The sequence below is a fragment of the Protopterus annectens genome, chromosome 2.part2, assembly GCF_019279795.1.
Source record: "Protopterus annectens isolate FY-2018-M chromosome 2.part2, PAN1.0, whole genome shotgun sequence".
In the NCBI taxonomy this organism is placed as follows: Eukaryota; Metazoa; Chordata; order Ceratodontiformes; family Protopteridae; genus Protopterus; species Protopterus annectens.
The window spans coordinates 28055003-28070002 of record NC_056730.1 but is presented as its reverse complement, the minus strand read 5'-3'; the positions used below and the strand labels follow the sequence as shown (position 1 = coordinate 28070002).

Genomic DNA, 15000 nt, shown 5'->3' with positions numbered 1-15000 from the left:
AAAATGAAAACACACCCACATACAAACACATATATACACAAACGTTTTTGTACCTCCTCCTCCCCATTTGTGGGGGACAGACCCCTTAGTTATATAGTAATTCTACAGTTACACAGCAGGGAAGAATAATGAAGCACCCAACAATTTGTGGGGTGCAACACCCTTGCTTATATACTAATTCTACAATTGCACAACTGTGAAGAATGAACAAACACCCATCAAGTATAAAACCCTCCCCCACATGGATCTATATCATATAAGCGAATCGCACAAATTGCGAACACTCATAATATTGAACATACCGGACCATGACGTGCTTTTTCTGAGATTGTGGTACAGCAAAGAATGGGATATTTGCCCTTTCTTCACTGTAGTGTATTGTTGGAGTTGGAATATATCCAGTACATTTGATATTATCAGCGTTCGCAATTTGTGCGATTCATTCATATGACATAGACCCTCCCCACACCACGTTTGCAGTAGCTTCCTGCAGGAACAATAAATTCATACACAAAGCAGATACAGGCCCATGATTTCTCGATGAAAAACTACAAATTTTAAATAAAATGACATTGAAAATCCACTGATATTACTATGGCATTAATACTGGAAACACATCTAGTAATAACACTTTGTAAAACCACAACAGTTCATTTGACAAAACTGGGTCTCAACTATCTTGAGTTATAAAGGAACTTTCTATTAACTTGGCACTCACCAACTCACCAACCTACTTGCTTCCAAAAAATAAAATAAGCAGCTGATTAAGTAGTAGTTACAACTTTTTTAGTAGGTAAAGCAAGCAAACAAGCAAACATACATACAACCCCCCCCAGAAAAAACAAAACAGTGGCAGGGTGACTACAATGGTTAGGCAGTCCTTGTCAGAAATATAGCTCAACATTGGATTGCTAAACATTACATCAGGAGTCATTAAAACTGTTTATTCAACATTACTTGCTGTCGGCCAAAAAAGAGGCTTTTGCATGAGAATCACACTAAGTGAACCACCACACCCTTACATCTCTAAATATTCTAAATCCAGGCCTACCACCCTCATTTCCTCAATCCCACTGAAATAAGTTCATATTCTTCAAACATACGTGTGTCAATTAAAAATATTGTATATCTGCATTTCACAAACAATGTATCCCATCTGCTAGCAAAATCTATCTTTCTGTGGTTTCTTTTTTTTAGAAATAGGAGAAGGCCTGGGATCACTTCCTGATGAAAACTGATCATAATAATTTTAAATGCATTTATTTTGATTGTTACCTGAGTAAGAGAACTGGTCCAAGGATCCTTTTCAGATAAAGCTCAGGCCAACATGGCAAAGATAACCAACATATAAACAGACAATATGATACACCTAGACCAGCTCTTTCAGAATCATGGCAGACTTACACTGAGAGCAACTCTTTTGGAATCTGGCCATTTCTAATTTCCCATTAGAGTACATTTCTGGTCATAAAATATTTAGAATAACAACTTAATGAAACCTTTTAGAATGACAGCCTGATGAACTGATACAACATCTGTGTCTTGATCATGTCTCAGAAATGTAAGGCTTGGTTTAAGAGGTATGCATATGCTATAAATTGCCAGTAACTACTGCTGAGGTTCCACCTAGTTGCTTGAATGCAGTCCTCGGAATTACAGGTGTTGAACACATACAGGAAACAACAAAATAAGCAAGCTACCAAGTTTAGATTTTATCCTAGCTCTTTCTTTTATTATTGCATCTTGCAGGAGTCATTTAAGGAGCACCATCAGATTGTCGATAACCAAAATGAGGAGATGACGAAAGCCGTACTAGAGAGATATACTGAAATGTCTCAGGCCCTTGAAGAAGTGAAGAAGATGAAACTAGAGTACCTGTATGACCAGATGCTCAACTTTCAACAGAGGATTGAGACAGCAAAGGAAATAGCAGCAAAAGCAGTCAAGGACGCAGAGGAGTATGACGATGAAATTGCTTTCTTAAAGGTATGTTGCATTCATATGTAGGATAAATGCGATCATTACATTGTAAAAGTATGCTGAGGGTATAGTATTTTATCCGTTAACTTAAACAAAAGATACATTGTGAGAACTTTGCATTGCAGCTGTGTAGTGTTATTTATTTCGTTTTTGATTGCTGCAGCTTTATGGGATGACTCAGGTAAACACTTTTCCTATCAAATGTTTTACAGTTTTGTGCAGCTTGAGACAAACTGGTGCATAATCCCACCTTCTGCCACCAATTAATACATAATGTAAAGGTGCAATAGGTTTTTCCTCCTGCATCACTGCTGTCAGTGTGAAATGGAGCCAGCAGTAAGGGATTTGACTTTCACCACTGGTAGCAATTACTAAGCAAAGGTCAATTGGCCTTAAGGATATATAATAAATGCACATTACTGCCTTAAGCAATAGCCAAGGCCAGCCACACCTGCATATGATCCATACTGCACAGCTACAGATTAGAGTCCTAATCAGTGGCTCACCATGATGTCACTTACCTCAGACTGAACTCAATGCTTTTCAGTGAAACGATTTCCAACAGTAATCATGAAATCATAAATAATCTTGAATAAGGACTATAAGTAAAACATTCAAAAGGACAGATAATGCTAACAAAAATCTATCTAATATCTAAAATAAAAAATATCAGCTTTTGACTAGAACCTATACTGTCCCTTAATGTCTCTATATTTTAAGACCCAAACAGACATTCACAGTCCATGCAGACAATACAACTTGAACATTGACACCAGGAGTATCATTCGGTGAGAGAAGTAGTAACTCCTGTAGCTTCTGTAACTTTTAACTGACCAAGGCAACATACAGTCCCTCTTTTTATTAGTTTGCCAACAGCATTTCTACTGGCTTTAGTTTAAATTTCAGAAGATGCTTTGTTCACTTCCAGAGTTACATTCTTCTGGATAAGGGGTACAAATGTCTGGACAAGCTGCTGTCCAAGTTAGCATCATAATTACATGACCTAACACACATTTGTGCAATAAGGACTAGATTCATATCTAAACTATAACACGTATGGACTGTGGAAAATGCAGTTTTACACATTTATTTTGCGTCTCATTGAAAAGCAAAATACTTTGCCAATTCCTTCTTCCTTTACATTTATTATTTAAACAATTATTTACACACTTTTTAAAACTGGAATATCCTCAATTCAGCTGGTCTGGTTTTTTTTTTCTTTTTCTTTAAATTTTACTAATGATGTCCCATTTTTTGCCATTATCCTTGCACATCTCCCTCCTTTCAAGACTCAAGTGAGTTTTGTTGAGAAAGCCTCATGAAAGGAAATTAGTTAATAGACACATATCATCTTGTACTCAACCTATATCTTGTTTTTGAAAGAAACTTTGAGCTATGGGTTACAGGGAAGAACATTTTGCCATTTATATCTGGCATCTCTTTGCCCAGATGGATAACCCTTCCAACGGATTCTTATGTCTATGTGTTGCTGTACCAGTTGGGTCCTGTCTTTTTTGTGTCCTCACCTAAGAATCTTTTTATACTGCTGACAAACTTTGCATTACTCTTTCACATTTTTTGTAATGCCTGGCCAATAAACATTTTTGCATAAGTCCTCTTTATGTATGCTTATGCTCATATGCCCTGAAAAAGGAATCTCGTGAACTATTACTAGAAATGCCTGATATAGGTCCTTGAGACTGCCAGATGCTGCATCAGTTCCCCTTGTAGTCCTTGTTAGGAGTCTAGTTTCTGTACAACAATCTCCTTTGGCATTATATAAGCCCTCACCCACTAGAATGTGTTTTATTTAGTGATGTTTTTGTGTAGTTCACTGGGTTAGCCAACTGTTTTTTAACCCAGGTAAAGTTTTCTCTGAAACGTTCATTTGACATTTAGGGTTTTCGCTTATTAGTGTTCGACTAATAAGTGTTTGACTAATAGTGTTTTCGATTATATGATATAGACCCCCCTGACAAGGTACACCCCCATGATTTCTGTGCAGACTAGACTGACTGGGCAGGTAATGATTCTGTATAACAACTGCAGATGTAGCAATAGTTATATCTCATACAGTATCCCTTTATTAGCAATGGTTTCTTTACCCTCTACCTAGATATGATACAGGCCCTTATGATAATCTCGGACATTTGCAGTTTTAAGACTACCTTCCGCTACTGTGCTGATAACTTTGCTGTTGCATTTGCTTTGATTTTCTTCCCCCATCTATTGCTATGGACATCTCAGCCTTAATTGCATCATCTGGTTGCACTGAAAACATTTTACTTTAAGATCCTGTAATCTGCTTAAGCCATAACTCTTGACCTGTAAGCACAAAATAATGGAGGGGGGAGAAAGGCTCAGAAATATGGACATTTATTTTTAAATATTGTTCTTATAAACTAAGAAAGTTAATATATTAAAAGATTTTACTTTAACATGCATTTTCCAAAGAATATGAAAGCTGAATCTCAAACATGTTTATATAGGGTCATCGGTCCTCTATAATTTGATGATTTGCCAAAAAAACACAAATTTTCTGAGGGACAAACCAAAAATAATAGGCAAGAATCTGGGCATTTTGTGAAAATATGGACATTTGATAGACATAGCTTGAGCTAATATTTTCTCTTATTTCCGTTGGAAATATTAACCTTTTTGGGAAAGCTTAGACTGCTTCTCACTGATTATTGTTTACCCATATGTGGTATGGGTTGGGAGGGTGGCCTAATGGTTAAGGTGTTTGCCTTACAAACACAAGGTGGAGGGTTTGAGTCTCACATGGGCTAATTGTCTAGGCTTAAAATGGCTCTTAAGGGCAGTTAGCTTAGTACTAATCTATGAACTTATGAACCTATTAAACACTCCATCTTATGCAGCTGTGCCCCACAGGTCTATATTAGAACATCGACTTTTTAAAACATCGAATGTTCTAATATCGACACCTATTCAGCGAACACTGACAATATCAAACATGCAGAACAGCGAATTTTTTTCTGAGGGAAAAGATTTGCTGTTCTGACACACATATACACAACACAAACACACCAAACAAACAGCAATCCACACACATACACCTACAATCCTACATCTAACCCTACACTAAACTGTACACACACCACTAGCTATCCACTTACCTTAACCCAAACCCTAACCCTCACGTCCACACAATCGCACACTTACCTGACCTGTGCTCTAACCCTAACTCACCCTCCCCTGTGCCCTAACCCTCACGTCCACACAATCGCACACTTACTTGATCCCGACCCGTAACTTTCCACCGCAGTGCTGAACATAACGAAGCCACAGGAATGGCCAACCAAATTCCTTCCCTAGGAAGAAATTTGGTGTTCCACAGCTTCGCTATTTTCAGCGTTCACTGAATAGGGGTCAATATTAGAACATTCAAAGTTGTGAAACTTCAGTGTTCTAATAGAGACCCATGCCCCACTGGCTAGATAGAGGCCATCATTTCCCCCAAGTTGTCACCAGCATTATACTCTGTTTGCTAGCCATATTCTCATAATTTCAAAGGTAGTGACTTGACATCCATTCACTCACCTATGAAAGTAATGTTTGCAATATAATCAAACACAGGTTCACCTGCCTTTCTTCTCTTATCTCTCTAAATGATTCCTATATGCTTCAGTTGTCAGTTTAAAACATTCAAATAAAGACTGTTTAACTTCATTTTAATTTAAACAATCCTCATCTCTGATATTTTGGATATAGCCTACATTACTTTACCAATGACCAGAGAAGTTAAAAACCTCACCATCCATTGGTCAGTTTGATTACACCCCCTTTCATATGCTTAAATAAAGCTATCACAGTCATCCCTCCTCTTTATATTAGGGAAATAATTTGGTTCTGACCTTGCCATCCAGAGGTTACCTTTCTCCTACTTTACAAACATATATTTGATAAACATTCAGCATACTAGTGCTGCTTCTGAGTTTTTCTCACTCCTTCCCCATTTCAGAAGTTTTGGCTGCATGTAGGATACCTACTTGGGCTCTTTCCTCTAGCATCTTTTCTGTTATCTGTCATATTACAAACATTAAGATAGGTATGCTGCATCGTGATATGAATCTAAAATGTTCACCTCCCATCTTACTTTCTACTACTCTGTGTATCAATTTATGTCATCCTCTCTGGTACTTTCTTGCAGCGTGATGGAGTTTTATACCTCTACATTGCCCACAGTTGTGAGTGTCTCCTTTCTTCTTGAACACTGACACTAGAATGCTTATTCTCACAGTTGTGAGTGTGTTGTGAGTGTCTCCTTTCTTCTTGAACACTGACACTAGAATGGTTATTCTCACAGTTGTGAGTGTCTCCTTTCTTTTTGAACACTGACACTAGAATGCTTATTCTCACAGTTGTGAGTGTACACTGACACTAGAATGCTTATTCTCACAGTTGTGAGTGTACACTGACACCAGAATGCTTATTCTCACAGTTGTGTGTGTGTACACTGACACTAGAATGCTTATTCTCACAGTTGTGAGTGTCTCCTTTCTTTTCGAACACTGACACTAGAATGCTTATTCTCACAGTTGTGAGTGTACACTGACACCAGAATGCTTATTCTCACAGTTGTGAGTGTACACTGACACTAGAATGCTTATTCTCACAGTTGTGAGTGTCTCCTTTCTTCTTGAACACTGACACTAGAATGCTTATTCTCACAGTTGTGAGTGTCTCCTTTCTTCTTGAACACTGACACTAGAATGCTTATTCTCACAGTTGTGAGTGTCTCCTTTCTTCTTGAACACTGACACTAGAATGGTTATTCTCACAGTTGTGAGTGTACACTGACACTAGAATGCTTATTCTCCAGTCATCTGGGATATGCGTTTCTCTCCATACTGCTTTGAGTCCCCTCTGGAGCTATTTCTCGCCTAACTCACTCAACATCTTGATCACATCAGAGCCCTCTGCTTTCCCTGACTTCATTTTCTTTGTGTTATTTTTACTTCTTCTAGGGTGGGCTCCTCTTCTTCATTCATTGTAAGCTGCATCTGAGCTTCTGTGGGGTTTTCATCAAGCAGAAACTGCTGAAAGTGTCCCTTCCATCTGTCTTTATGTCTTGTGGACTGTGAGCAGGTTGTTGCTGGCATCCCGTATGAAGGACATCTGATAACTATCTTCTTTATCTTTCTGTCATTGCCTTGCAACCTGATAGAAGTTTTTTGTGCCATCAGCTGAGGGGCCTTTCCAGAAGCCGGGAGAGTGGCTCTGATGCCTTGTTCTATCCTAGTGCAACTGCTCCCTTAGCCTCTTTTTTAGCTAACCGGTATTCTTTCTTAGCCTGGTTCATCTTTTCTGTCTTCCACTTTTTCCTGGAAAACTTCCTGTAATTCTGTATCCCTTCACTTGATTTTCTTATGTACCTTATTTCCATACCTCTTTTGGATGCATACATATTCTATAGTCTTCACACATACTGCTTGAAGATGCTTTCGTTCTTCTTCTTCAGCTCCACCTGTTTTCTCTTCTTCCTGACATGCTACAGCACTGAGTATTTTTCTGAACTCTTCTGCTTTCTGTCCAGTCAACTTCCAGGTCTTCAGCCTAGTCTCTGTTGACCTTAGAGCTACTCTAACTGCTGCTTACAAATGATTGTGAGAATACGCGGTTTATGCTGTGGATCAACTGTTTCTTTGGGGATGACTTTGCAGTCTTTGATTCTACCCCAATGCCCTTTTCTTACTAGGAGGATATTTACTTGAGTTGAATATTGGCCACTCTTGCATGTGATCTTGTGAATGTCTCTTTTGATGTCACCCTCAAGCCATTTACCAGACAGAAGTCTAGAATGGCCTCACCTTCTTTATTCCTCTTTCTCCACCCCTGTGGACCCAGGTATTCCTTGTATCCTGGCCTGTCTGCCCTGATGTGAGCAATCATGTCCCCCATTCAGCTCCCCCATTATCAACACCAAGTCTTATTGCCCTGGTTTCTCTAGTAGTTCCTGTAACTGCTGCCTGAATGTGGTCTTTTACTCTCTATTACAACACTGCTGTGAGGCATAGCCTGAGATTATGAACACTGTTCTGTCTTTAGGTTGGATTCTGAATGCCATCAGTCTGTCACTAATTCTGATGGCATCACTCACTGTCTCCTGAAGCCTCTACCTCACTACAGTTCATGCACTATTTCTCATCTGTTCTCCTGATTAGTAGACTCTGGATCCCAAACCAAGTGGCTTTGCTTCACTGCCCTTCCATGTTGTCTCCTAGATACAAAGGGTGTCCAGCCTTCTCGTTACTGTCATGTCATGTCAATGGACCTTTACTGAGTGTGCCAATCTTTATTTCATGCTTGACAGCTTGATTGTTTTTTGTCCAGAGTTTGATTAACATAGCTATTCCAGGTAACCCACCGGACACTGGCTGGCCAGTAACTTACTGACACAGGGTTGCTGGGATTTATGGTAGCACATAGACCCCTTCCCACTTAGCACAGATCGGAGTAGGCTGGGTCCTCAACCCACTTATCATGGCAAATACCTATGCCCAGGTTTGGCAACTTTAGTCAACATGACCAAATCACCAAGTGCCAAATTTCACACTATTGAGTGGCTAGCTCTGACACAGCGCTCAGTCTGTGATCTGTGTTCTCCTATCTAGAGGATATTGTGCACCACAGTAGCTGCCCAAAGCTGTTAGTTTCTACAACTCTTTCCCTGACAGGCACCATCTAGATTCTGTGCTGCTGCTGCTGTTTCTGTCCACAACTACATTGTTGGGTGCATTTGAGATGGAAGCACCCAACATGTATTGGGAGGAAGAAACAACTGCACAGAAACATGGGAGAGCATAAAAAGTACACATAGGCATTGACCAGATGTAAGGATCAAACCTTGTACCAGGGAGGAGAAGACCTTAACCATTATGCCAACTGTGTCCTTTATCATTATCTTACCAAAATAAGTGTTAGGTATGATGCAATTACAGTGATATACATTAAATATTTACATAGCCTTTATGTTAGTTACTGTGTATGGAACTAATAGCCATGCTTTATTTTTAAACTGAATATTTCAGAAATGTTGTAGTCTGTTGTTTTCTAATGGTTAACCTTACTTACGAATGACAACATCTCTGTAATGATTTCACATTTTCTAAAAATTTCTTTCAAACAAGATACTTGGATAGTCAGATATAACACATTGTGTGACCTAATAACATGAAATAGCAGCATTTTGAATGTAACACTGAAATGACTGTAATATCAGTCTGAAGATACCAGAAACTATGATCGTATGTTGACAGTTTTTATTCTGTTCTCAGCTGATGGATTCGGATGCGAGCTGTTGGATCCACCTCAGCCGCTGCAAAAGCTCATGGCAACTTTGAACCCTTAAGACTCTCCCTTACCCATAAAGCACCAGCCTCTATTATCTCAGATCTCGTTTGCCACGGTTAGGTAAAAGACATGATGCGTTGTCTCTTGAGCTACTGAACTAGATAAGTGCTTTATTTTTTGTTATTCTTGCTGTTTTATATATATATATATATATATATATATATATATATATATATATATATTTGGGTCCTTGTTAGATTGTCGAAACACAAATTAGCGAATTTGTGTTTCGGCAATCACAATTTAGTGAAAGTGCATTTTGTCGAAATGCACTTTCGCTAAATATAAAACAAAGAAAGCATGCAGTCTGCATGCATCGTTAGTTGTAAATCAACGTTTACTGTTGATTTACAACTAAAGGAACTATTGCTGACATCGTACTACAGTGGGGATAAGGGGGTATTTCCTTTTCCCCACTGTAGTGTGATCTTGGAATGAGAATAGTAAAGTAGGGGGGTGGGGTGCAGGGGAGCTTGTCCCCCTGCATAACAATGTTTAATGGGTTTTTTTTGGTGGGAGTTTTTTGTGGTTATTTTGGGTTTAGCAAAAGTGCATAGTGGATAGTTTGCACTTTCGACAAGATGCACTTTCGCTAAACTGAATTATCGGAAACACAATTCGATGGATTGTGTTTTCGATAATTCAACAGTGACCCATATATTTATAGTTCTCTATTTCCTGTTATCTTTTTCTTTTTTTGTACTAGTGTATGATTGATACTATTGTTAGTATCCATGTCTCTCTCTCTCTCTCTCCCTTATACGCTAGTGTTGTTCTTGTACTACCTTTGTAGATAGTTTAATTCCCTTTTTCTTTCTTTCTTCCACCTTCTTTTAAAAAAAAAAAAAAAAAAAAATTTTCTATCCTTCTACTAGTAGACTTGGTGGTTATCTGTTAATTATTAGTTTTCTGTCTCAGATCTGAATTCTTCTTAGGATCAGAGAAAAGCTAAGAATTTGCCATCAGATTTGACTGTTTGTTTGGATCCAAAGTTTCCAAAAGTTAAGGATTTCTTGGATCTGAAGGCATCAGACCAAAATATCAGATGTGATTCCTTTGTCTTGAACAAGGTACTCCACATTGGTGGACCTAGTCTCATCAAGAGTACCTTCTCCATTTTATGTATAGACCAGAATCACCTTCAATGTATTCCTCTCGCTCTTCTAGAAGCCTTACAGTACAGGATGTGGAGAGGGTAGTGAGACAGATTGTCTCGGCACAGAGTCAGCCAGCTGTTACCAGGGCTCCTACCCCATCTGGTCAGAAAGCCTATACATCTACAATGCCACCTCTAACTTTTCCTCTTCTGACTCCTTCCATGTTCTTGGAGCCCTTTGATCCAAGTCAGCCAGGCCTGTCTACATCAGATCCAAGGATTGTGGTATCCTCAGATCCGAAGTTTGCTATGAGCTGTTTGGTTCAGTCAGATCCAGAGAGCTCTCAGAACCTATTCTGCCCTGTCAGATTTGAGGTGTTTCAGTTGACTCTGAGAGCTTCAGAGCTATCTCTGCACCTCAGAGGCGCAACAATGGTAAGTTCTCTTCCAACTTCTGCCTTGAGGGACCATTCCTTGGAACAGGGAAGGACCAGGGATCAGAAAGCTCTTTTCTTGGATCCAGGTTCCTATCCCTCCCCAGGAAGGTCTGCCATTAGGACTTTGGAGAGAGCCCTGTCAGCAGCCATGACTTAGGCCATGTCTATTGGGACCCTTGGGTCCTGTACCTATATCGAGCCCAACTCTGTGACAAGAGTGTCAATTAACCTTCCCTCAGGGACAGTCAGTATCAAAACCCAGGACTCCCATCTGAGTATTTTGACCTCTTCTGATACCTCCCCAGAATATCTCACTGAGGAGGTCCCTAAGAAGAGGACATGCAAGTGGAAGCATTTCGATCTCCCCTGAATCTATCACAGAGGATACAGATTTTTAGTAGGGTGAATGGTCCCCACAGTCAACTCCTGATGATTTCTTGTTCGGAAACATCCATGAAATCATAAAACAGAAAAGTGTCTGGAAACCCAGCAACCCTTCATCGGAGGAATCTGTACTCCTGGAGGCATTTGGTACCAGCCCATTTACTCCCCAGGTGACTCCACCAACCATAGAGCTCATTGACATGGTATCTTGGCTGGCATGGAAGCAACCTAACACCATTGAGCCCATTCCCAGGAAACCAGACAAAATTATGACCCCTAGGAAAAATGGAAAACAGAGACAAACCAAGAAAAATGGACCAGGTTATAGCAAAAAAACCCAAAACCAAGGCAGCTCCTAGACAAACTTTTATTAAGCTGATAAAACAATAAAATTATATACAGAGATGATAAGTGCTTTTGTCCACTTTACATGACAATTAATGGACTTCAGGCAAAATGCATTTCGACTTTAGAAATTTAAATAGATATAACAGACAAATCCCATTCCATTCTTTTAATGACATCATCACACAACCCTTTCTTTCTAAAAGCACAATTATAGTATTTGGCTATCCAGTGAGCATAATAACCCATTACACAATTATCATAAACTAATTATACATATATACAATTATATATATATATATATATATATATATATATATATATATATATATATTTCAGTATATTTTTACTTAACACCTAGTGAGAAATAGAAGATATACATGCCTGTTTTTAACCAAATTGAATTAAATATGTTGGATATCAGATTTTAATCAATGAAAAAGTTGTAATATGTATGCTATAAAACTCTATTAATATAATGGGATAATTATGAAAACCAGTATAGGAGTTATTTCTTCATTTTCAATTAAATACCACAAGCAATAGTTTCATCATCTTTTGTACACAGACTGGCCTTCTAGAATAACCCCCTTTTCAGAGTATAGGCTGCACCTATTTGGCTGTGAATAAGTCACATCATTTGTGTAGAAATAAAAGTTGAGATTATTATTTTTCTGGAAAGCATTTCAGCTTTCACACCAGAAATGTCTTCCCTTTAATGTTGGACTGTGTAGAATTTTTTATTTATGCTTATGATTGCAAAACTGCAGAAAAATAAAACACCTACACAGTTTGAATTGCTGGTGCTGCTTGACAAACAGAAACTGCCTCTACATGCTGCATGCCCCTTGTCTCACTGTGTGAATTGCATACAATGGCATGAGCTCATTCGGCTTGAGCTCCATGTGATGATTCCATAGTGCACTTGATAAGTATCACTACTGTGGTGAGCCTGAGACACCTCCCTCCCCTACGGTGGATGAGCGTGTAATGCCTACTTAATGTCATTCTCATGTGCCACCTCCTGCAGGTGCCCAAGTTGCTATTTGAAGTCAAGACACCTGTGAGCTAGTCAGTGCTTTATCCCACTAGTCAGTGGAGCTGGCAAAACAATGACAATTCTGACCCATTTTGTACAACACATTTTTTTTAATTTTTGACCAGCTACAGAGATTTTTTTCTGTTCTCCCCAACCTTAAGATCAGTCCTTTTAAATTATCAGCTGCTGTAATCAGTTCTGATATTAAACAATTTGATGTGAATATAAACTTTAAGGTCTGAATTATGATAAGAATCAGGGTAGGATAGCAAAGCACCACAGCCACTCAGCAGTGCTACCCCAGTGCTGACTTACAACCCATCCTTTGGTATGACATCACACTGCAGCAAGATATACCCCTAGATATCCCCTCACAGTGCCAAGGTACCAAATGTAGTTTAGTCCCACTATACAAGGATAATGATAGTCTGTAACATTATATGGTAATGCACCTCATTATCCATTTTTCTTGTAATCCAACTACTGTCAAAGCCTTGATGAGCTTGGTGTAATGGTTAAGGTGTTTACCTAACAGACACAAGGCACAAAGTTGGATTCTCACCTTTGAGGAAAATAGGCTTAATTTAAAATGGCCCACAAAATCAGCTAGTCTAGTAACTACCTAAGGAATCTATAAACTCACTTGGCACCAAGCTCCACCTTCATGCCAGCATGCATGCTACAGGTGTTGAGCCTGCCCACTGTACCATTGCTGAGGTACAAGTGGTGCTGTCCCAGAGGTTGTGTTATACTGCAGCACCACCACCTGTATGCCACACATGAAAATACATGCATTAAAAGTACCCCAGCTGGGAGCACATTGATGGCTATGGAGTGTCTGGCATCTGGAGTGCAGAGAGCAGGTATTGCATAGGCTGCTTTAAGTTGTCCTAGTATTTTGCCAACTTGGGTATTTACATGAAGAGTAAGAGAGAGAAGGATCACACACAATTTTTCATTTTTGAGAGATGCTTGAAGGTAACAGGGATAGGGGATTGTTTAATCTTTTGAGCTGTGCCGAAAAGCATGACAGAATTCTTTCTGGTATTTACAAGTGTGTTGATAACTAGTTCTGAAGCAGTTCAAAATTAAATTGCAGCTTTGTAGAGAAAAACAAGTGGTCCAAGAATGGACTATTGTAGAACTCCACAGGATTTTTTCTGTTAATTGAGGAATGGTAAACTCCATATATATAGAGTAGGATAATTTTTATAGGTAGTTATGAAACTATTACACTGCCTCTAGAGAGAGGCTGGAGTCTGTAATATTATTTATTAATTGCTCATGTTTGACTGCTTTGAGGGCTGTTTTGACATCAAGTAATATTGCACCAGTCATCAGACTTTGATCCATATTGTTATAAATGCTCAGGTAGAAAGAAATGATTTTGATCACTTGAGCAATTAAGCAGAATATTCAGTTTGTCTAGTTTGTCAAAAGCATTGGTTAGGAGGAGCTAACTTTAGCGTGAGTGCTAAATGTAGTGCCTTTGTTCACTAGTTGTATCAGGTTTAGGAAATAAACTAGTCTAAATAACTGACTACTGGAATCTCCTTTCCAGTTCATGTTTAAGTCCCCCATTATGATCAGTTTCTTAAGTCTGGTGAAGTGTATAATGTTATGTTATTGAGTCTTTGTTAAGGTGAGGGATGAAAGTGGGGGTATAAATGGTAGCAATGGAAATTTTGTTGCGACTGCTTCTAGACAATTTGATTAGAACCCACCTGGGACTGCTACCTGAATTGGAATTGCTCTTGGCAATAAGCTTAGGGTATAGGAAGGCAGAGCATTTATCATCAGCATGACCCCTATACCTTGTCTAGAGATCCATGTATTGTCACTGAAAATTGTGTACTCATTTTTTGTATTATTTTAGGTATGCCTCTCTTCCAGTAATTTAGAGAAAATAAATCAAATGCATTCAGATAAGTTTAAAACAAGGGAGACCCTGCAGAAATACTTACAGTCAAATTATAAAAGGCTGGAAAGAAGAGTAGAGACTTTAAATAGCTAATCAGATGAGATAATATAACTGCAGAAATCAGAAGGTGAAATGAAAGAAAGATCGATTGAATGTGAGGCCTATCAATAAGAATGTTTCAAAAAACAGAGCTAGAAGACTGTGCATACAGAGACAACATGAGATTTTCTGTTGTACCAGAAAAACTGGAAAGCATAGGATACCTTACTTTTATGAAAGTACAAATAAGCAACTGGATTTGTATTCCAGGGTGGGATTTGTTATTAGAAAGGGCACACTGTGTCTATACTCCAAATATGGCCATGAAAAAGAAGCCAAAACCTACAGTCAAATCAGCAGAAGGAACTGCTCCTGGCAATGTTGT

At 38.8% G+C, this 15000-nt stretch overlaps 1 protein-coding gene across 1 annotated transcript in view; it reads left to right on the top strand.

The window, feature by feature from the left end:
- Positions 1-15000, top strand: part of CMYA5 (cardiomyopathy associated 5) — a 704220-nt gene that overhangs the window by 403015 nt on the left and 286205 nt on the right. Inside the window, exon 4 of the mRNA XM_044063710.1 lies at positions 1750-1986. Within this exon, the coding sequence (XP_043919645.1) occupies positions 1750-1986 (237 nt within the window). The remainder of the gene's footprint in view (positions 1-1749; positions 1987-15000) is intronic.